Raw genomic sequence first — 23,353 nt, 5'->3', positions numbered from 1 at the left:
TCCAAACATGGACTGGGACTGCCATAGTGTTAAAGGTTTAGATGGAGAGGAATTTGTTAACTGTGTACAAGACAATTTTCTGATTCAGTATATAGATGTACCTACTAGAGAAGGTGCAAAACTTGACCTACTCTTGGGAAATAAGGCAGGGCAGGTGACTGAGGTATCACTGGGGGAGTACTTTGGGGTCAGTGACCATAATCCCATTAGATTTAAAATAGTGTTGGAAAAGGATAGACCAGATAAAAGGATAAAAGGATAAAAGTTGAGTTTTAAATTGGAGAAAAGCCAATTTTGACGGTATTAGGCAAGAATTTTCGAAAGCTGATTGGGGGCAGATGTTCACAGGTAAAGGGACTGCTGGAAAATGGGAAGCCTTCAGAAATGAGATAACGAGAATTCAGTGAAAGTACATTCCTGTCAGGGTGAAAGGAAAGGCTGGTAGGTATAGGGAATGCTGGATGACTAAAGAAATTGAGGGTCTGGTTCAGAAAAAGAAGGAAGCATATGTAAGGTATAGACAGGATAGATCAAGTGAATCCTTAGAAGAGTATAAAGGAAGTAAGAGCATTCTTAAGAGGTAAATCAGGAGGGCAAAAAGGGGACATGAGATAGCTTTGGCAAATAGAATTAAGGAGAATCCAAATGATTTGTACAAATACATTAAGGACAAGAGGGTAACTAGGGAGAGAATAGGGCCCCTCAAATATCAGCAAGGCGGCCTTTGTGTGGAGCCACAGAAAATGGGGAGATACTAAATGAGTATTTTGCATCAGTATTTACTATGGAAAAGAATATGGAAGATATAGATTGCAGGGAAATAGATGGTGACATCTTGCAAAATATCCAGATTACAGAGGAGGAAGTGCTGGATGTCTTGAAATGTGTAACAGTGGATAAATCCCCAGGACCTGATCAGGTGTACCCTAGAACTCTGTGGGAACCTAGAGAAGTGATTGTTGGGCCTCTTGCTGAGATATTTGTATCATCGATAGTCACAGGTGAAGTGCCAGAAGACTGGAAGTTGGCTAACTTGGTGTCACTGTTTAAGAAGGGTGGTAAGGACAAGCCAGGGAACTATAGACCAGTGAGCCTGACGTCAGTGGTGGGCAAGTTGTTGGAGGGAATCCTGAGGGACAGGATGTACATGTATTTGGAAAGGCAAGGACTGATTAGGGATAGTCAACATGGCTTTGTGCTTGGGAAATCATGTCTCACAAACTTGATTGAGTTTTTTGAGGAAGTAACAAAGAGGATTGAGGAGGGCAGAACAATAGATGTGATCTATATGGACTTCAGTAAGGCATTCTACAAGGTTCCCCATGGGAGACTGATTAACAAGGTTAGATATCATGGAATACAGGGAGAACTAGCCACTTGGATACAGAACTGGCTCAAAGGTAGAAGACAGAGGATGGTGGTGGAGGGTTGCTTTTCAGATTGGAGGCCTGTGACCAATGGAGTGCCATAAGGATCGGTGCTGGGTCCTATACTTTTTGTCATTTACAGTTAGTAAGCTTGCAGATGACAAAGACATTGGAGGTGTAATGAACAGCAAAGAGGGTTACCTTAGATTACAACAGGGTCTTGACCAGATGGGCCAGTGGGCTGAGAATTGGCAGATGGAATTTAATTCAGATAAATGCGTGATGCTGCATTTTGGGAAAGCAAATCTTAGCAAGAATTATACACTTAATGATAAGGTCCGAGGGAGTGTTGCTGAACAAAGAAACCTTGGAGTGCAGGTTCATAGCTCCTTGAAAGTGGAGTCACAGGTAGATAGGATAGTGAAGAAGACCTTTGGTATGCTGTCTTTTATTGGTCAGAGTATTGAGTACAGGAGTTTGGAGGTCATGTTGTGGCTGTACAGAACATTGGTTAGGCCACTGATGGAATATTGCATGCAATTCTGGTCTCCTTCCTATCGGAAAGATGTTGTGAAACTTGAGAGGGTTCAGAAAAGGATTTGCAAGGATGTTGCCAGGGTTGAAGGATCTGAGCTACAGGGAGAGGCTGAACAGGCTGGGGCTATTTTCCCTGGAGTGTTGGAGGCTGAGGGGTGACCTTATAGAGGTTTACAAAATTATGAGGGGCATGGATAGGATAAATAGACAAAGTCTTTTCCCTGGGGTCGGGGAGTCCAGAACTAGAGGACATAGGTTTAGGTTGAGAGGGGAAAGATATAAAAGAGACTGAAGGGGCAACCTTTTCATGCAGAGAGTGATACGTGTTTGGAATGAGCTGCCAGAGGAAGTGGTGGAGGCTGGTACAATTGCAACATTTAAGTGGCATTTGGATGGGTCTATGACTAGGAAGGGTTTGGAGGGATATGGGCCGGTTGCTAGCAGGTGGGACTAGATTGGGTTGGGATATCTGGTCAGCATGGACGGATGGACCAAAGGCTCTGTTTCCATGCTATACATCTCTATAATTCTATAACTGGCTATCTATATGAAACAAGAAATAGTCAGATAAGATGTCTAAAATAAAAACCATTTGAAGGCTCATGTGACTACTGAGCAAAGAGATGGCCTATTTTTGTCTCCTATTTTAACTCGGGACCTGCTTTGTTCCTACCTGGCAGGGCAGTTTAACATAACAAAGTGCTCTCCCGATCGCACCCACATGCTCAGTGGATTACCAGGAATGGGAAGTAACTGTAACATTCCCATGTTGTGCACATTATGAGAGAAAAATATAAACAAAAGGCTCTGAGGTTTATAGTTTGTGTGAGTGAACGCGGAGTGCATTGTAAATTTTCCAGACCCCATTATTCTTACTTTATATCAATATCTGTGGCAGCTGCACTAGTTCAAGATTTGAGTAACTGCTAGAGTTACATAATTACAGTGTTACCATTTAAGTATGTGTCTTGTTTTATTTGGCATGCAAACCAGGAGCCAGGCCTCATCAACAGACGCCCTGTTCAGAGAAAGGAATCTCAGAACGATTGCAGCTGGTCTTCCTTTGCCTTTTATAATCTAATAAGCCTGTGAAGAATTGTAATCTGCAGCATTGTTAACAGCAAGATATGTTCACATTTTCTCTTGAAGCTGTCTGTCAGAATCCTTCCTCAAAAACAACCATGGGAAAATTATTATATTTTCTCCTATTCGCAATGTAGAGTTTGTTATGAGACCATTTTAATAGACTGCTTGTGATAACCCAGTTTCTTGCAGCAAACACTTTCAATTGTAGTTTTCTCATAAACTGCCATAATCAGCCAAGGTTTATCCAGCCTGGACCTCATTGCTCATTCCTGATGAAGGCTTTTGCCCGAAACGTCGATTTTCCTGCACCTCGGATGCTGCCTGACCTGCTGTGCTTTTCCAGCACCACTCTAATCTTGACTCTAGCATCTGCAGTACCTACTTCTGCCTCATTCTTCTATGTCAGTAGCAACCGACAATGATAACTCTTCCTCCCTCTTGTAAAAAGAAACATAGAACTTCCGAATTTCCTCAGTATTATTATGCATGCTGTTAATGTGCAAAATATTTCGGGAAAGTGTTGCACAAGTTTATGGATACTTTGCATCATTAATCAATCAAATTTCCTTGCACATTTTAGCAGAATTCACAAATTTTCCATGTTTTCTGGCACTTATTGTGCCTCAAAATACTCTACTTGCATGTCACTACTGCACTCAATGTATAAAAAAATTCATAATGACTGCCCCAATTCAGTCTGATGTAGGAGATGCAGAGTTTTGAAGGAATTGCGAACTTATGTCTGATAAGTTCCAGTAGCACAAACATTCTTTAACTCATTTACTCCCTGCTTCTTTGTGAACTGAAATTTGCATTGACACTACACCATTCTGATCAAGTTAGGAGAAGTGCAATGATGTTTTTCCTTTTCCTTGGTCATAATAAACATTTCTCCGTTGGTCATAATATGCTGGTAATATATTCAATTATATATCAGAAACAAGTATTAGAATCTATGTCAGAAACAAGTAAGCCAGGCTCCTTAAATGACAAGTCATGAAAAACTAATTCATTCAAACCAAACCTACTTGAGCAAAAATGTAAAGATTATTAACAAAAGATTTGAAGTATGTTACTGCTGTTCTGGAAAATTAACACTCAAAGCCTCCAAGACTGGGGAAAAAAAATAAAAGTTCTGCAAAATGTTATCTTAAAAGTATTTTAGCCAAATGGAATTCAATTCAGAGAAAATAAATATTTGCAGGTTGGTTACAATTGACATTTGGACAAAGTCACTTTGCTCACAAGCTGTTGACACTGTGGTTTCTTCCTGAATCAGATAAGGCACGGTGACTTCCTTTTATCTAGACAAATGGTGGTAGATTCTAGATTCTCCTTTAAGAACTCTTGTTTGGAGCGGTTCAGACTTTACCTGTAGGAATTCATCTGATCACATCACCGTCCACATCATCTTGCGATGATGTAGTATTCCAAGTTTACAACTCGCAAACTTTGATCACAGCAATTTCAAAGCAAAAGAAAAGAGACAAGACAAAGTCTACTGCTCCAGGCAAGACATCTACCTGACTATGTTCAAATCTAATTTAAATCTCATGCCCTATGTTCTTATAAATACTGTTGGTTTAATTAGTCACTGACTAAGATGTTGCAAGGTGTTACGATAACTGCTCACTTTATAGCAGGATAATTAATATTTTAGTATAGAGCTCACAATAATTTTTTTGTGCTCATGAATAGCCTGTATCAATAAAAATATTTCCATTTGGTATAAAATTAAAATCTAGTCTGTACACAGAAGTAAGAGTATAGAAGCTGTAAATTTGGAACAGTGTGACATCAAAGTTAATGAGGTGCACCAGGATAAGCAAACAGCAAGTATAGAATGAAGCCAAGTGTTCCAACTAATACTTCTTCATTCATTACTCATTGACATATAATTAACTTGGAAAAAATGGGGTAGATTTTCAAATTGTCTCCTATACATAGTTTTGTGGAATGATCACTCGTTATACAAACTGTTTCAAATGCATTTCCATTCCGAAAATGGCTGGATAATTGGTAAAGTCTTTTAGGAAAACCTAACATGACACATTAATAATTCAACTGACAAATCCGCTACTGCAAATGATTTCTTTGTTTGATGTTCGGCCACAACAGAATGGATGCTGATAGAAAAGAGCTATTTCTTGGTTTACTCTCTAGACTGCAGATTGATTGATAATTGCTCCTATCAGTCACTCTCAGAAACCCAACTGTTGTAGTAACTGGTATTGAATCTAAATGCTTTTATTGAAAGTTACGGTGGTGTCGCTCATTCAACCATTCTGGTTTTATTATTGTAGTTTGTAGAGATTAATTTAGAATACTAGCTGGTGCACTCTTTAGGAAAAAAAAGAAATTGTTGTAAAATGGTTCCTATTTCAAAGTCATTAGCTGACAGAGTGAAACTAATCAGCAATATTAAAAGTTTGAAGGCATCTCCTGTGTTTTGGGTTTGTAGAAAAAAAAACATCATATTTTCCTCACCATATTAGTAAATTTACCACAGAAAAGGAGATTGTTCCATCTATTAATTATAAAAGTTTGTTTTAACAGTTAGCAATGTCCAAACTGGATAAACTTCTCAAGTTCAGCCCAAAAAACTCTAACAAGACAATTTACAGAAAGTATTTCAAGCCAAGGTTATGCTTTAATCTTTTTACCTCCTGTGAAAATTATGCCCCTCTTATCATTGTCATACAAATATTGTATCAAACAGTTAAACAAACAGTACAAATTGACTTTGTAAGTATGTAGTAAGTAAAAACATTTATTTCAAATGATGTTCTCTTGCATAAAAGTGCTGCAACAATTTTCCCAAGTGTGGCAGGTTTTGTTTTACTTTCCCTTAGGCTGCTTACCATTCTCATTAGATTTGCTTGAGGCACTTGCAACATGTGTATTGTCTTTGGAAAAATAATAAATCTTTTACTTTTTCTTCTGTGTTACAGAACTAGGTTTATGTTCAACATTTGAAATTTAAAGCCAAGTATACCTTTGCCTTTCTGTGGGAATGCATCTGAATGTTATTAAGGAATGCATCCATTGTCTGGCTGCACATCTTAATTTATTTAAAAATGGCTGTTATAGCACACCGCTAGTACTTCCTAATCACATTTTCTCAATTGTAGCATGTCATGGTTTTACTATTCTGATAATATTTTCAATAAGTTGCATAGAATGTCAGCCTTTTCACATGTTATTGAAAACTTACAGTTTTGTCTCAGATGTAAGATGACAGACTTCTTCTGAACAACAGAAAATAATCATATCGCTGATGAATCACTGAAATGGACTAACTTTAGCATTTATCCACAAGAAATTTTAGAGAACGGCTGGGTTGTAATGTATGAAAGTTTCCTAACCACAGGAAACATTAATCTAATCAATAATTGCTGTAACTGAATTTTCTGAAAATGGCCATAAAAAATGCACCAAGATCTTCCAAATTTAAATATTGATCTTCTACTGTACAGAATATGAGTAAAATATAAGTTCAGTGTCACTTTAGATTGAATTAAATGCCTTCCCTGTTCATTGTAGTATGATCTTTCAGCTTCACTGGGGTGGTAATGTGAGGGCATTTCCATGGTTGTACTCTGCTCCAGACCATTTTCTAAGAAAAAGGATGAAGGTGCGTTGGACAGACACTCCTGTAAGTAGAGGGTGGCCAATTCACCTTATTAATGGCTACTTAAGACCAAATATTGAAGGAAATTCAAATTGTCTAGTCGGTATCCAGGTTCCCAGAGGCAACAGGGGTCTATTGTGGCTGTCAGAGACAAATGTCCAGCAATAGATTCTGGAGCCACAACTCAGGGCAGGCTGAGAAACCTTCCCACTCTGGCTTGGGATAGCTGCAGCTGGAGACACCACTGCGGAGCAAGTGTTCTTCTTATTTTAGTTTCCAAAAAGTTGGGATAAGGGACTTCCAATTTGGGGTAACCGCTCTCTTCCCCAGTTGCCTTCTAATAGTTCTCCAACTTCTTCAAGAGCCTGCTTATCATCTTAAAATAGATGTGAGCCTACCGTCTGGTAATTAATGAGATAATTGTGTAAAAAATATAAGTGAGCTTCTGTTCTCCATACAATGTAGGCTTCTTATCCCAGAAAGCCTACTAGTGGGATTGAGATGCCTTATTGGTGGCTACCATGGGGTAAAATTGCAGTGATGTTTATCAAATTTTGTTCTTATGTGGTTCTCCAGTTAGAACTTCAGACTGTATTAAGTCACATTTTCATCAAAAGATGTGTTTCTTTTAAATCAGTGTTGTGTACACCGTGAATACAATTTACAAATAGCTGTTTGCGAAATAGTTGATTCACTGCTTTTAATTTTCCAAAACCCATTAGATTCAGAGAAGGTTCCTTGAGATTGGAAAGTAGCTGATGTAACTCCATTATAGCAAGGGGTGAGGGGTGCGCAGGGAGAAAGCAAAATCAACAGGCCAGTTAGCTTAACAGCTGCCGTTAAAAAAATGTTAGAAACCATTATTAAACAGAGCATGTTTAAATAATCTGTTATAAATGAGCATTTGGATAAGTTCAAGGTAATCAGGCAGATAAGGAATAAGTGGGTCTTTTTCAGGCTGGATGGATGTCATGGGGCGACAGGGGCCAGTACTGGGGCCTCAACTCTTTACAATTTATATAAATGATTTGGATGAAGGAATCAAAGGTACAGTAACTAGACTTGCATGATGAGACAAAGACAGGCAGGAAATTGCATAGTGAAAAGAACATAAAAAAGCCTACAAGGGAATATGGGTAGGTTAACTGAGTAGGCAAAAATCTGGCAAATGGTCAACAATACAGGAAAGTGTGAAGTTGTCAATCTTTGTAGAAGGAATAAAAAAGGATGTTATCTATGTGGTGAGAACTCTGAGATGCAGAGAAATCTGGGTGCCCTATTGCATGATGCACAGAAGGCTTATAATATAGGCACAGCAAGTAATCAGAAAAGCTAATAGAATGTTATGGTTTATTGCAAGGAGAATTGAATGCAAGAGTAGGGAGATTATGCTTCAATTATACAAGACAACAATAAGACTGTATCTGGAATATTTTGTACAGTACTTGCCACCGTATATATGGAAGGAAGATAATGCATTGGAAGCAGTTCAGGGAAGGTTTCTAGACAAATACCTGGAAGGAGCATGTTGTCTTATGAGGAAAGGCGAGAGAGGCTAGGCCCGTATCCTCTGAAATTTAGAAGAGCCAGAGGTGAATAGATTTGTTTTTTGAAAGCATTTTCCCTCTTGTGGGAGGGGATAGTTTAAAGGGGTTGACTATTTAAAACTGAGATGAGGAAACATTATTTCTCTAACAGGACTGAGTGTCTTTGTATTCATTTCCTCAAAAGGCAGTGGAAGCACACCCTTTAAATGTCTTTAAGGCAGCGGTAGACAGAGGCTCGATTACTAGCAGGATGAAAGATTGTTGGGAATATGCAGGATTGTAGATTTGAGGTTAAAATCGGATCAGCTATGATCTTATTGAATGGTGGAGTTGGCCAAAGGGCTGAATGGCCTACTGTTGTTCCTTGTTTTAGTGCATGTATAATAAGAAGTAAACCATCAAAATGATAACAAAATAAATTTGGCAGCAACTTTTATTACAAATATGAAGCTGCGACATGGGATGTGTATTTTTATGTTGCAAGCAGCGTGATATTGGAGTGACTCGCTTTATTTTGATTCGACCTACATGAGACATTCGTACAGCTGTGGTGATAGTGAGAAAATAGAGGCAGCGTGACAGATTGCTATCTTATCACTGAATTGTTGAACAACAACCAATTTATCACCTATACTGGGGTGAGCTTGTGGGGGTGATAATGACATTCTGAATGGAACATCGCAATCTTTTTTATTGTTGTATTATATTTGTACCAAAAGTCACAAATATTGAAAACATAATCTGTATGGCTTCAACTATTTACTTGTTGACTGCCTTGCAATTCATTGTAGAATATACCCACATGCATCATAGTGGAAAAGTAATATTCAGAAAATAAACAAATCGAATTGCAGGTAAGTAAATTCGAACACTTCTGTAACAAAATTACTCACTGTATGCTGATTGAAACAATGTTTGCTGCCTAAAATGATAGAATTTGCTTGGTTTCTGCTTTGTGTTTTTTTTTCACATTTTTGAGAAGCTCAAGGGCATCTTCCAAAAAAAAATAATTTTACTCAAAGTGATACAATTGAGCATCTTTTTATGTTTGATTAAATTGTTCTATTCACTATAACTGCAGTTTTACTTGTCTCAAGTCTCCAAGCACAGCACAGAGATGGAAAAGGAAATGATAAAGTGGATTTTCTCTCAGTGTGAAGGTAAATTTTGAATGAGAGGTCAAAAGCTGAACAATCATATTCTCCTTTATAACAATGAAGAAGTAGACCAATCCCAGGAGCAACACTTAGGCTTTGCATGGCATTTATTTCTTAAAGGTGCAATATTGGAAGAGTACAATAGATAAAATACAAGAATGATAGGCATTAGCTTTGAAGCATAATCTGGAAGATATGCCCTAATGGACATATAGCACAATGAAGAAGTAAATAGTACTCATGCATCAGTTTCTTTTTCCACACATTCAGAAAGCAAGATTGCCTCTCAGAAAAAAACACCCACTTAGTATTGCATTTAAGTAAATGAGGCAATGAAAATCCTAAATCCTGAAGATGAAAGCAGATACAGATCATTGAACCATATAGCACAGGGGGTGGCCAATCCACCATCATGCATGTGCTAGAACTTTGAAAGAGCTATCCAATTATTTCCAATCCCCTCCTCTCTCACTGTAACTCATTTTTAAAAGTCACTTTCATATCATACTATGCAATCCTTTTAAATTATGCATTCTGGATCAGAGCAACTCACTGATTTCCTTTTAATTTTCAATTCCATTTTGTTTAAATTTGATATAAAAATTGAATTTTGCTCTCCCTTTCAGATATGGTAAATATAGGTTTCAAATGATGTGTGGACTGTTTGAAAGTCACTGGGAACAGTGTCTGGAGATTGTCAATATTTAATGTGGTTATTCTATTCCATATAACCTGTGTTGAATATCCACCATGTCTTTGCTGATTATATTGTGGATGTAATTAGATTTATTTCAAAGTTACAAGTTGGCTAAAATTGAGCTACATACCATAAACTGATGTAGGTTGGACAAACATAATTGCATGTAGATGCCAGACTAAAAATCAACTTCAAACTGGCATGATAACTCAGACAGACAGGATCAAATCTCAAGCTCGCTGGCATACTGATAGCTTTTGAAAACTCAAGGGTTGTGCTCAAAGGTTTACTCGTGAATTTAACACAAAGTAGAACTTTCCAACATCAACTCATATAGACTATAAGGACACAATATTGTAGTATAGTTAGTTCGAATTGGAGACGTGAGGAAGACAAAAAAATGTTACAGATAGCGGAAAATGAAGAAACAAATGTGAAAAAAAAGTCTCTGATATTCTGGAAAGCTTTGAACAAATCACAGGTCCCAATAAAATAGAAGTGTAACTGAACTGGTGCCGAAGGTTTACCAGATATGGGCCACAATGTGATGTTAAGTAGTGAGGTGATCAATACAGTATGCATGGCCTTGCAGATAATAACCTAAATACAGACCCATGAGGAAAATACCGCATGATGAAATAATAGTCATTTATTGACTGGCTTAACCTTCAAAAAAGTATAATTATTGAATAGGCTGAATAAAACAAGTACACCCAAAAAAAAGGAAAATGTATTCACACATTTATGAATTATCTGTAAAGACTTACGAGGAGTTGTGATTATGGCAGTTTAAAGGATGAACTAATCAGTGACAGAATTATTGTCAGTCTTGCATAAAGCCTTGCATGATCACTTGCAGTCAAGAGGTGATGTAACTTTAATAAAGGCAACTCATTTGAACAGCCAGGCTAAGGTCAGGAGTAAAATTGATTGTTAACTTGGGGGTGACTGGGAGAACCAGATCCTCAGATAAACTGATTCAGTACAGCATGTTGATTTTTAAGTCATGAAAGTAGCCATGCAAAAGCAGGAGAGACAAGATGCATGTTTATTAACAACTAAACATAACCAGTTGGGCAGAACAAAATACAGGTATGAAAATTGTCCTGCGATAGAGGTCAAATATTATTCTTCCAGAAAGAGAGGTCACATCTAGGCTTTTTGATGTAGCAAGAAGCTTGCATGGTATATGCATAAAAAGAAGCCTTTAAAAGGTGACAAAATCCATGATACTGAGACGCATTTGTTTGGAGAGCTCCAAGTACAAAATGGAAGGTACTGAAGAGCCAATACCTTGGCAGTTGGAAAAAGGTGTTGCACTTTAAGTTAGATGCAGGTGGAACAGTTTAGATTAGATTCCCCATAGTATGGAAACAGGCTCTTCGGCCCAACAAGTCCACGCCGACCCTCCGAAGAGTAACCCACCCAGACTCATTCCCCTACCCTATATTTATCCCTGACTAATGCACCTAACACTATGGGCAATTTAGCATGGCCAATTCACCTGACCTGCACATCTTTGGATTGTGGGAGGAAGCCGGAGCACCTGGAGGAAACCCATGCAGATACGAGGCTTTAACTAAACCAGAGTTGGAGAAAGGTTCTGTTCAGTCATACAAAAACTATATAGGCCAGGAGGGAGAGAAATTAAAGTTATGGGACAACTGAATGCAGTCCTCCAATATTGAGAAGGAAAATCACATTAACTTTGTGTGTGGAAACAGAGCAAGAACTGCTCAGGCTTAAACAGGAATATATCTGCTGACTTCGATTTAGTTTACAGAATTGAAGAACTGAAAAACCAAGACAATAAGCCTACATATTTTAAACATGAATTTTCACTGATATTCACAGGATTAGGAAAGCTGAAGACAGCACACACCATCATATCACATCCTGAAACAAAGTCAGTTTACATCCACATCATTTTGGTATTCAAGCTTGTCTTGTGAAATAGAAGGAAATGGACTCTGCGTTGAAGTAAGATTTATTTCATCGGTGATAGAGCAACAGTATGGTACTTGTGGATGGTCTCAGTGGATCAAACAGAATTTGTGTCGACCTTATACAGTTGAACCAAACATATGAATGCAACACTTACGCTGTCATCTGTGGTTGACAGCTTAGTAAAATTGGGGAAAAAAATCAATCTTCACAAAGTCAGATGCAACTGTCTTTGGTGAGGGGTTTAAGTTGCTCATAATCTTGATGACACTATTTTGTTTCCATAAAAAATGATCTTCTAGAGGTCAATGTCAAGCATCCGACAAAGGACATGGCTGCTGTCCTGATCTGCAAATCAATTCACACATAACATAATACCAGTGTACTATAATGCCAAGGATTTAACAGCAAATGCAAATCCACCCAACTAACTGTCAACTTCTTTGGGCACCTTCTGGATTCGCTTGTTGTCAGAGTTAATTCACAGAAGACAGGAATCGTCAAGCAATTTCCATCTTTGGAATTGAGCTCTAGTGATTCATGGAGATAATAAATAAAGTCCAGAGGTTATTGACCAACCGAGCTGTCAATGGGTCATTCATTAGTCAGTTTTATGACAAGATGGGATGCTGGGAGGAAGCACAAGAGGAGTCTTTTGAGAAAATCAGAGAGATGCTGGTCTTAATTTAGCTTGCTATGACTCAGTCACCAAATAATATTACTGCAAATGTATCTTCTGCAGGACCAGCAGCTATGCTTTTTTACATAAAGCTGGATGAAAAGTATAGAACTTAGAGTCACACAATTTAGATAAGGGCCCTTCCGCCTGACATGTCTATGCCAACAAATAAACACCAATGTACACTAATCCCATTTACCTGCACTTGGTCCATAGCCCCCTTTGTCCTGCCATTTAAGTGCTCATTCAAAAGCTTTTTAACTCTTGCAAAAGTACCTGCCTTCATCATATTTCTCCCACCCTCTCAGTGAACAGTTTTCCTCAAATCTCCTCACATCCATTTACTCCTCACCTAAAACTTAAGCTCTTTGGTCTTATGCAAGTCTACCATGGGGAAAAGATTCTCATGAACTACTCTTGCCTATGCCTCTCATAAATTTGTATATCCCAATCAGATACACCTTCAGCCTCCTCTGCTCCAATGAAAACTAACCCAACCTATCCCATCTCTCCTCATAACTGAGGCTTTTCAACCCAGGCAACATCTGTACTCCTCTGATGTAATTCTTCTGATTGTGTGGTATACAGAACTGCAAGTAATCCATCTGTGGCTGAACCAATGTATTATAACATTGAAATGAGACTTCCTTGCTCCTATATTCTACACCCCAGCTAATGAAGGCAAGCATTCTATATGCATTCTTCACCACCATCTACCTGTGCTGACACATTCAGGGATGTATAGACTTGTACAGCAGTGTTGCTCTGTTCCTCAGTACTCCCTACAGACCTACCATTTATTGTGTATATCCTTCCCTCATTAGCCCTCCCAAAATGCACCATTTTACAGCTTTGAGGATTAAATTCCACCGAACATTTCTCTGCCCTTTCAGCTGAAGTTAATTCCCTTTCATCAATGGAGTCTGAGCAGAGATATGCAGAGATAGAGAAAGAAGCATTGGCTTCAACTTGGGTTTGTGAAAAATTTGCAGGTTTTGTTCAAGATCTTTAACTCAAGCTAGAAACAGATTAAAAAGCCTTGATGACACTCTTAAATTATGAGGAGTAAATAAGAATGTTTCCCAAGTATAATGATTTTAAACTGAAGGTGACAAGGTTTGATCCAAATACAGAATATGTGCCCAGAAAGCTGGAGACCATAGCAGATACATTGTACAAGGTGAAATAGTTTCTGTTAAAGGGAGATAAACATTTACATCAGCAACAACCACCACTCTACCAGTAACAATTTAGCAACTAAATAAAACAGACATAAAAATCTGACGTATAATGTCCTCGGATCAGATAGTGCTGTGCAGAGGTTGGGCAGTGTATATACCACATGTTCCTATTCTCAGACAATACTATGAAAGGATAGGACTGTACAACTGATGATTTACTCATCTATGAATCAAGATTAGCCATTCTGAGTGTCCCAATACTTGACATACTACAACTATTGTACCAAGGATATTCAGGCATCATGTCATGTCAAACCGGAGCAAGAGATCCTATTTGGTGGTTAAGTCTCTCAAAAATAGTGCAAATCGTGATATTGAACTGTATCATTTCTAGTGTTCATCATCAGGAGACGACAGAAATGTCAATGTCATCTTCCTTTCCATTGCAACCATGAGAATGTTTTGAAACAAACTTCTCTGAACAGGGTCAAGATATCTTTGATAGTAGGAGATGATTACTCCTGCAGGACAGAATTCAAGCCATGACAGAGAACTCAATTGTTGAACTCAATGTGTGCGGCACATAGGCATTGTAATGTTAGACATCAACGTACCAATAATTACGCATCATATAGCTTTGTTCTCACTACCAGTTCACCAAGATACCTTCAGGTAAATGGTGAAGCTGAAGGAGGAGTATGTACAATTCAATCATTGCTGAAGAGGAACAACGATGTCCAACTTGCACTTCTGAGAGCCATCATTCAACTCCATTCCAAAATGATTCAGGACTAATCAACACCTCATTGGAAGTTGACTGAGAACTGAATGCCCTGTGTTCCCACTCACACTCATGCAGTGAGTACAAGATGATGATTTGGACAAAGTGCAGGAGGAAAGGAATGCTCATCATCCTAGCCAGATGTGGTACTAATTTTTCATATACAAAGCAATCAAACTACCAAACCTGAACCAAGAGAGGCAGTTTGGAGTCAGGACAAATTGCTTATTATGGACAAATTGGAAATAGCCACCAAAATGGATCACTTCACAGTTTTGAGGATTTAATTCCAATGGTCATTTCTCTGCCCTTTACTCAAACAGATAATTGTAAGGTGAGGCAAAACACATGCACATTAATTGCCACGCAGAAATAACATTCTACTACATGGTAACAATTATCTACTCATAAAACAAGCCAGAGATACTGCATTCATCTACCATCCAGATGGTTATCCAACTGGTGAAACAAATTCCCCTCCAGCTCAGCAAAGTCTGAGAGGACATCAAGTGACTCAATTCCTTCCACAACCCACCTCAAGAAAAAAAAGCAAAGGACTCAAATTGGATCTCTTAGCTAAGATTTGGTAGTTCACAAGTTCTGTACTTTGCCCTAGTTCCACACCTGGCTAGGATTGCATCTCTGTCAATATGTTGTGTAAGCACATCAAGACCAAAAGCATTGTGCATGTGGGAATGAAAATATAGCCATAAGATTGGACATGGAGCTTGCAGTGATGACGATGCAGGGTAAAAACTAATTTTCAATCTATCCTATGCTACAACTGGCAAAATTAAGCTACATGTTTTAAAGTTATATATCAGAATAAAATGAATTGATTCTTAAGACTAAAATAAGAGGAGATTACTCCGCTCAGAAGGTGTTGCATCTTTGGAATTCCCTGTGGATGATAAACTGACGACTATACTCAATATTTTATGAATTCTTTGGGAAGCAGGGAATATGAGAACTGAGTGGGAAAATTAACAAGCTGGATGGGCTACTCCTATCACTCATGTTATGGCATCAGCAATATACAGTGATATCAACTTCAGGAAATAGATATATACTAACAAAGCTGAAAATGTGTTGCTGGAAAAGCGCAGCAGGTCAGGCAGCATCCAAGGAGCAGGAGAATCGACGTTTCGGGCACGACCTCTTCTTCAGGAATGAGGAAAGTGTGTCCAGCAGGCTAAGATAAAAGGTAGGGAGCTCCCTACCTTTTATCTTAGCCTGCTGGACACTCTTTCCTCATTCCTGAAGAAGGGCTCATGCCCGAAACGTCGATTCTCCTGCTCCTTGGATGCTGCCTGATCTGCTGCGCTTTTCCAGCAACACATTTTCAGCTCTGATCTCCAGCATCTGCAGTCCTCACTTTCTCCTCAAAGATTTTAACCTACTGTGAATCCTCTTGCAAGGATGCCTTCCTTGAAGAAGCTCTCTTCCTCCCTCTACAAGGATTTCAGTGAGTCCCTCTCTCACTGCACACCCCAGGTCATCTCCTCTGCCCAGAAGCTCTTCAGCCACGTTCTCAAACAGACTCGCTACCACAGCCACATCTCCTTCCTCAGCACCTGCCTACGGAACCGACTGACCCCCTCCCACCTTTTACCTTAGCCTGCTGGACACACTTTCCTCATTCCTGAAGAAGGGCTCATGCCCGAAACATCGATTCTCCTGCTCCTTGGATGCTGCCTGACCTGCTGCGCTTTTCCAGCAACACATTTTCAGCTCTGATCTCCAGCATCTGCAGTCCTCACTTTCTCCTCGAAGATATACTAACAAAGGACTGCTCAGTATTATGCCAGAATGTCAGATGAAATTTAAGCTAAAGCAGCAGTATTTCTGTTATTAATGAGCATTTATGCAAAGGGGAAACAGTGGTCAGCCCAATATTTTGGGATGAATATATACAGCAATATGTTAGCTGATCAGAATATTCATATTGATACAATCTAAAATATTTGATCCAATTTCTTCATTTTTTGTCCATTTCAATGAACTGAGAAAAAATTGTAAGAGTACCAATAAGTAACAAACCTCAAGTTAAAGAATAATCTTCTGTATAAGAACAAGGTGAAAAAATAATAAAAATGGCTTCTTACCTGCCAGCTTCAAATGTGAACCAAGTAGGGTCCCGCCCATATCGTCTGAGTGCACTGAGAGGCCACGAGACCAGTTTTAGTCTGGGGTTGTGGATATCCCAAAGACAGATATTCTCATACGTTATTTGTAATGTGCATTCTCCATGTACATCCAGATTAGGAGATGGCATTAAATAGACATTGAACCTCTCTGAAAAAGCAAAGCGTGGCAGGACAAGGAATCATTAATCCTTCCTCAAAGATGACTTATCCATACTCCTCAAACAATTAACTCCCCTTTTAACATAAGGAGACCAAAATTGTACACAGTGCTCCAGATGAAATCTCTTTAGTGACAATTTCTGTTTCAAAATTTAATCTCCCAATTTAAATGCTAAAAAAAAATTTCTGCTACAATGGCAACATGTTTGTTAAAGCTCCCCAAGGTCTCTCTTGCTCCAGTGTTACAAGCACATGGTCATTTAGCAGAAGGTTTTGCATCTTTAGAATTTTTAAAAAATGCTTAATCGTTGACTCTATTCAATATTTTATGGATTCTTTGGGTATTAGGGGATATGAGAATTGAATGGAAATATTAATATTAATCTTCCTTCTGCCAAAAAAAAGTTACCTTACATTTATCTACTTAACATTGTCTGCCATTTCTCTACTCACAATTCAAACTTGTAAAGATTCTTTTAGATCTTGACATTGATTACTATTTGGTATCATCTGAAAATTTGGCAAATTTCCATTAGTTTTAGTTTCACTGATGTTTGACTGCCAACTAAACACCTTCACAGGGACCATTATTCTAAACTCTAAAAACCATCTAATTATTAGGACTATTACGTGAATTTGTTGATACTTACTAGTATCCTTGCAAAAGAGAAAGGAGGAGAAAAAACAGACGCACGGACAGAGACAGAGTTATAATCTCAGGATATAATTTAATAAAGTTGACAATTGATTGCTTCAATGGCTGGAAAGCCTGTGAGAGCCCTAAGACACCTCTTTTCATGATGATCAAGTGCTCAATAGGCATTTTACTGGGTAGTCAAGAATCTTTCCTGAGATTAAGGACACTTCCCGCTCCCACCTCAACCCCTGCCCACTGCCTTCCCCACGCTCCCACTGTAGACTTGCCCACCAATCAGAAGCCAGCTATTCTCCATTGCTCAGCAGTACCACTGGAGAGGTGTTTAGTGGCTGCTGCCAGTACTACATCCACTCAAAGCACCATGCCACAGCTGAATGGTGGTGGGAGAGGGATCATGGGGCGAGGGGTTGTGGATTTTATGTGTCAGCAGCAATAGCATGGGACTGGCTTTCAGAGAGTCCCCCCTTCTCAACTGCAGACTCATTTGATGGCTCAAGTAGTGGCAGGTTAGGAAATCCATCCACAGGTCCCCACCCACCACCTGACCTCCTAGTAAATAGACCCTGTCACAAAATATGCCCCAAGGGAGAGCATTAAACACAGTCCCTAAAAACTAATAATTAAACACTGAACTTAACCTTTACTGACCTTTCTTGTAAAGTTAAATGTCATTTTTTCCAGATTTGGGATTCGCTCTCACTCAGTGCTACAAATGAGCAATAATATTTTCTCACTTCCAATCGACACTAAAAACTCTATCACTAAACCAATGCCATCATTGGCTTCCTAAGCTCAATCAAGCCTCACTTCTCATGACTATACTATTTGGCAGGCTTTCCCTTCACAGTAATGACTGAGCAATGAATTCTGTTGTATGTCAGTCACCAGCAGCTTCATCCAGAGCTATGATACAATGGGGTCCTCAAATCCATGCTCATGATCACCCTATCATCTACCTACATCTTTTTGGCAAATTCCATTGGATGATTTGTTTTAGAGCAGCAAATGTTTATTACAGCTGATACAAATATTTAGTGATCCATACCTGTTTGTTCTCTCTGAACACCAGCTGTCAACAAATCAGGTTCTCCAAGGGTAATGTCATTGAGTCTGCTTCCCAGACACTCCATGCGCAGGAGCTTGCACCATTCCTCAGCCTCAAGCTCTATAAAAACACATAGAATTAATGCTTTATCGGCAGGAACTCAATTTTACTTCACAATCCTGGAGAACCTTAACAATTAAACTAATGACTTCAAGCTCAAGTTAATATTTATTAATTATGTTTGGATCTGAGGTCTAGCAATTAGCAAAGTGGTACTTTATGTTTCAAAAGGCTACAGTTTCCAATGGCTTTTGAACCACAATAACCTAAAATTGAACATGAATATTTATGATGGTCTTTAATGCTAAATGTGAAAGCGAATATTTTCCTTCAACCTAATCATTGATTCGTGTGAGCAGTGAACAGATACATAGGTACTTGCTATCAGCTCAGTGATTATTAGACAGTTGAATCCTGCATAATATGTCTACATTAATTGTTATTAATCTACAATCCTTAATGACAAAAGGAAACCAAATCCGATGTTTTGCAAGTTAAGTTTAGACGTAAAGAAATTAGTGACTCATAAACTTTACATTTCTGGTTTTATATTAATGCTACTTTTATTCTGAGCCTTTCTTTTATCAGCTACTTTCAGTTTATGCCATTTTAAAATGAAATAGGGTTAATTTTATACTTCAGACAGTGAGCTTCTTGTTATTTAGAATATATCGAGTTTTGAGAAGATTTGTAACTCAGGTTGAGGTTTTGGATGTATGTTTGCTCGCTGAGCTGGAAGGTTCATTTCCAGATGTTTTGTTACCTCAGTGGGCCTCAGGCGAAGCAATAGTGAAAATTCCTGTTTTCTATTTATATGCTTGGGTTTCTTTGGGTGGTGATGTCAATTCCTGTGGTGAAGTCACTTCCTGTTCCTTTTCTCAGGGGGTGTTAGATGGGGTCTAACTCGATGTGTTTGTTGATAGAGTTCCGGTTGGAATGCCATGCTTCTTGGAATTCTTGTGCATGTCTTTGTTGGCTTGTCCTAGGATGGATGTGTTGTCGCAGTCGAAGTGGTGTCCTTCCTCATCCATATGTGAGGTTACTAGTGAAAGAGGGTCATGTCTTTTTGTGGCTAGTTGGTGTTCATGTATCCTGGTGGCTAGTTTTCTGCCTGTTTGTCCAATGTAGTGTTTGTTACAGTCCTTGCACTGTATTTTGTAAATGACATTAGTTTTGCTTGTTGTCTGTATAGGGTCTTTCAAGTTCATTAGCTGCTGTTTTAGTGTGTTGGTGGGTTTGTGGACTACCATGATGCCAAAGGGTCTGAATAGTCTGGCAGTCATTTCAGAGATGTCTTTGATGTAGGGGAGAGTGGCTAGGGTTTCTGGATGTGTTTTGTCTGCTTGTTTGGCTTTGATGTTGAGAAATCGGCGGACTGTGTTCATTGGGAACCCATTCTTTTTGAATACACGGTATAGGTGATTTTCCTCTGCTCTGCATAAATCTTCTGTGCTGCAGTGTATGTTGGCTCATTGAAATAATATTCCGATACAGCTTTGTTTGTAAGTATTGGGATGAGTGCTTCTGTAGTTCAATATTTGGTCTGTATGTGTTGTTTTCCTGTAGTTGCTAGTTTGAAGTTCCCCATTGGCTGTTCGCTCTACTGTGACAGCTAGGAATGGCAGTTTGTTGTTTTCCTCCTCTTTAGTGAATTTTATGCCAATAAGGGTATTATTGATGGTCTTGAATGTTTCCTCTAATTTGTTTCGTTTACTGATGACAAAGATGTCATCCACGTAGCGGACCTAAATTTTGGGTTAGATGTATGGCAGAGCTGTTTGTTCAAGTCTCTGCATTACTGCCTCTGCTAAGATACTGTGCAAGGTCTGTAACAAACAAACAAACAGGCAGAAAACTAGCCACCAGGATACATGAACAACAACTAGCCACAAAAAGACATGACCCTCTTTCATGAGCCTCACATACGGATGAGGAAGAACACCACTTCGACAGGGACAACACATCCATCCTAGGACAAGCCAAACAAAGACATACATGAGAATTCCTAGAGGCATGGCATTCCAACCGGAACTCTATCAACAAACACATTGAGTTAGACCCCATCTACCACTCCCTGAGAAAAGAAACAGGAAGTTACTTCACCACAGGAAATAACATCACCACAGGAAATGACATCACCAACCCAAAGAAATCCAAACATATAAATAGAAAGCAGGAATTTTCACCATTGCTTCACCTGAGGCCTACTGAAGATGTTAGCTAGTAGGGTAACGAAACATCTGGAAATGAACTTTCCAGCTCAGCGAGCAAACCTACATCCAAAACCTAGAATTTATGTCTGCTGTAACACCTAATTATGAATGAATCATCTTCAATGGAGTTAGCACCGTGAACTCTTCGATCTTTGTCACTGCAAGTCTAACAGACTTATTCAGGCAATCATACAATCAAATTCTGACCGCGTTGCCACGCAGGTGTTCTCAGACCATTCTATCTTCTGGCTGGTCTCCAATTTGCCAACTTACACAAACTTGACAGCACCCAAATCTCTGCTAGCCAGACCTTACCTCACTTACCTATGCCTGATTTTAAAATTCTTATATTTACTTTCTAGTCTGACCTTGGTGTTTCTATTGCTGTAACCTCCTCAAGCCACAAAATTCTTTGAAGCCTCTGTCCTCCTCCAATTTTGAACTTTTGTTCCAAAATTGTAGACTTAGACTTAAGCTCTGGAATTCTCTTCATAAATCTCCCCACCTCCCTGCCTTTAAACCATGTCTTGAAACTTAATCTTTTCACAAAGCATTGGCTATTTTTTCTGATATCACTTTGCATGATTGGTGTCAAATTTTGCTGCTAACATTTCTTTGAAACATCTTAGGAAGTTTTAATGCATTAATATTATTTAAACAAAAAATATAGTTGTTGTTCGCTCATTCCATCATAGTTGCGTTGACAGCACCATGCAGCACCATGGTATAATGAACCATACTTGAAAGTCAAATGACTATTTCGTCAATGGATGCTAATCTCAACCTTTTTAGCTCTTTTAGTTTCTGGCTACATTAACATACTCTTCTGAGAAAGTGCTGAAAAATGTATTGCTGGAAAAGCGCATCGGGTCAGGCAGCATCCAAGGAGCAGGAGAATCGACGTTTCGGGCATAAGCCCTTCTTTAGGAATGAGGAAGGTGTGCCAAGCAGGCTAAGATAAAAGGTAGGGAGGAGGGACTTGGGGGAGGGGTGTTGGGAATGCGATAGGTGGAAGGAGGTTACGGTGAGGGTGATAGGCTAGAGAGGGGGTGGGGGCGGAGAGGTCGGGATGAAGATTGCAGAGTCGACATTTCGAGCATAAGCTCTTCATCAGGAATGCTGCTAATGCTGAATACTGCCTGACCGGCTGTGCTTCTCCAGCACCACACATTTTGACTCTGATCTTCAGCATCTACAGTCCTCACTTTCTCCGTTTCAATGAAACAGTTGAGAACAGACCAGAAGAGAAAGATAAGGAACATAGCCTGCAGAGGAATCACTTTATCCTGAAGAGCAGCACAGAGCAAGAGATATTATTTGACTTTTGAAGGTGTACAGATAGATGATCTATGAGGAAGGATTGATCATTCTTTATCTTTCCATGCTTTGCTTTTTCAGAGAGGTTCAATGTCTACTCTATATGCTCATTTATTTTCTTTCTCATTTAAAACATTAGGCAAAATATTAGTGTTGCTGAACACTTGGAGTGCAGGTTCATATATCCTTGATGTGGAGTCACAGGTAGATAGGATAGCGAAGAAAGTGTTTAGTATGCTTTCCTTTATTGGTAAGAGTACTGAGTATAGGAGTTGGGAGACCATGCTGCAGCTGTACAGGACATTGGTTCGGCCACTTTTTGAATATGGAGTGCAATTCTGATCTCCCTCCTATAGGGAGGATATTGTGAAACTTGAAAGCATTCAGAAAAGATTGACAAGGATGTTGCCAGGGTTGGAGGGTTTGAGCTATAGGGAAAGGCTGAACAGGCTGGGGTTATTTTCCCTGGAGCATCGGAGGCTGAGAGGTGACCTTATCAACGTTTATAAAATGGTGAAGGGCATGGATAGGGCACATAGGCAAAGTCTTTTCTCCAGGTGAAGGAGTCCAGAACTAGAGGGCATACCTTTTAGGTAAGAGGGGAAAGACTTAAGAGACAACGTCTTCACACAGAGAGTGGTGTGTGTTTGGAATGAACTGCCAAATGAAGTGGTGGAGGTTGGTATGATTACAGTATTTAAAAGGCATCTGGATGGGCCTATGAATAGGAAGTTGACTCTACAACTAGGATCAATTCCTTATCCAACAGTTTAAGCCCACCACCCCTCGACAAATGTCAAACCTTAAAGTTTCAGTACCTATCAAGAACACCAACGCTACAAATGCTGAATGACATGAACCAAAAAAAATTGTATATTTATCTGTATTACCGTCTTCGTAAATAATAATTGCATAAAATGTTCATATTCTCTGTATGCCAGTCTAAGAATCATCAAGTCATAAAGATGTACAGCATGGAAACAGACCTTTTAGTCCAACTCATCCATGCTGACCAGATATCCTAAACAAATCTAGTCCCATTTGCCAGTATTTGACCCACATCCCTCTATTCAGATACCCATTCAGATGCCTTTTAAATGTTATAATTATACGAGCCCTCCCCCACTTCCTCTAGCAGTTCATTCCA

General features: G+C 39.1%; 1 protein-coding gene across 1 annotated transcript in view; it reads right to left on the bottom strand.

The window, feature by feature from the left end:
• LOC122560041 (docking protein 5-like) overlaps positions 1–23,353 on the bottom strand; it is a 419,354-nt gene that overhangs the window by 134,763 nt on the left and 261,238 nt on the right. Inside the window, exons 4-5 of the mRNA XM_043710213.2 lie at positions 18,617–18,736; positions 16,713–16,902 (exon numbers count right to left, since the gene is read on the bottom strand). Coding sequence (XP_043566148.2) covers positions 16,713–16,902; positions 18,617–18,736 — 310 coding nt within the window. The remainder of the gene's footprint in view (positions 1–16,712; positions 16,903–18,616; positions 18,737–23,353) is intronic.

The sequence above is a fragment of the Chiloscyllium plagiosum genome, unplaced genomic scaffold (genome assembly GCF_037043375.1).
Source record: "Chiloscyllium plagiosum isolate Xiang-an unplaced genomic scaffold, Cpla_swu_hap1 HiC_scaffold_15, whole genome shotgun sequence".
Classification (NCBI taxonomy): Eukaryota; Metazoa; Chordata; class Chondrichthyes; order Orectolobiformes; family Hemiscylliidae; genus Chiloscyllium; species Chiloscyllium plagiosum.
The sequence above is the reverse complement of the archived record's forward strand: the minus strand, read 5'-3'. Positions and strand labels throughout refer to the sequence as shown.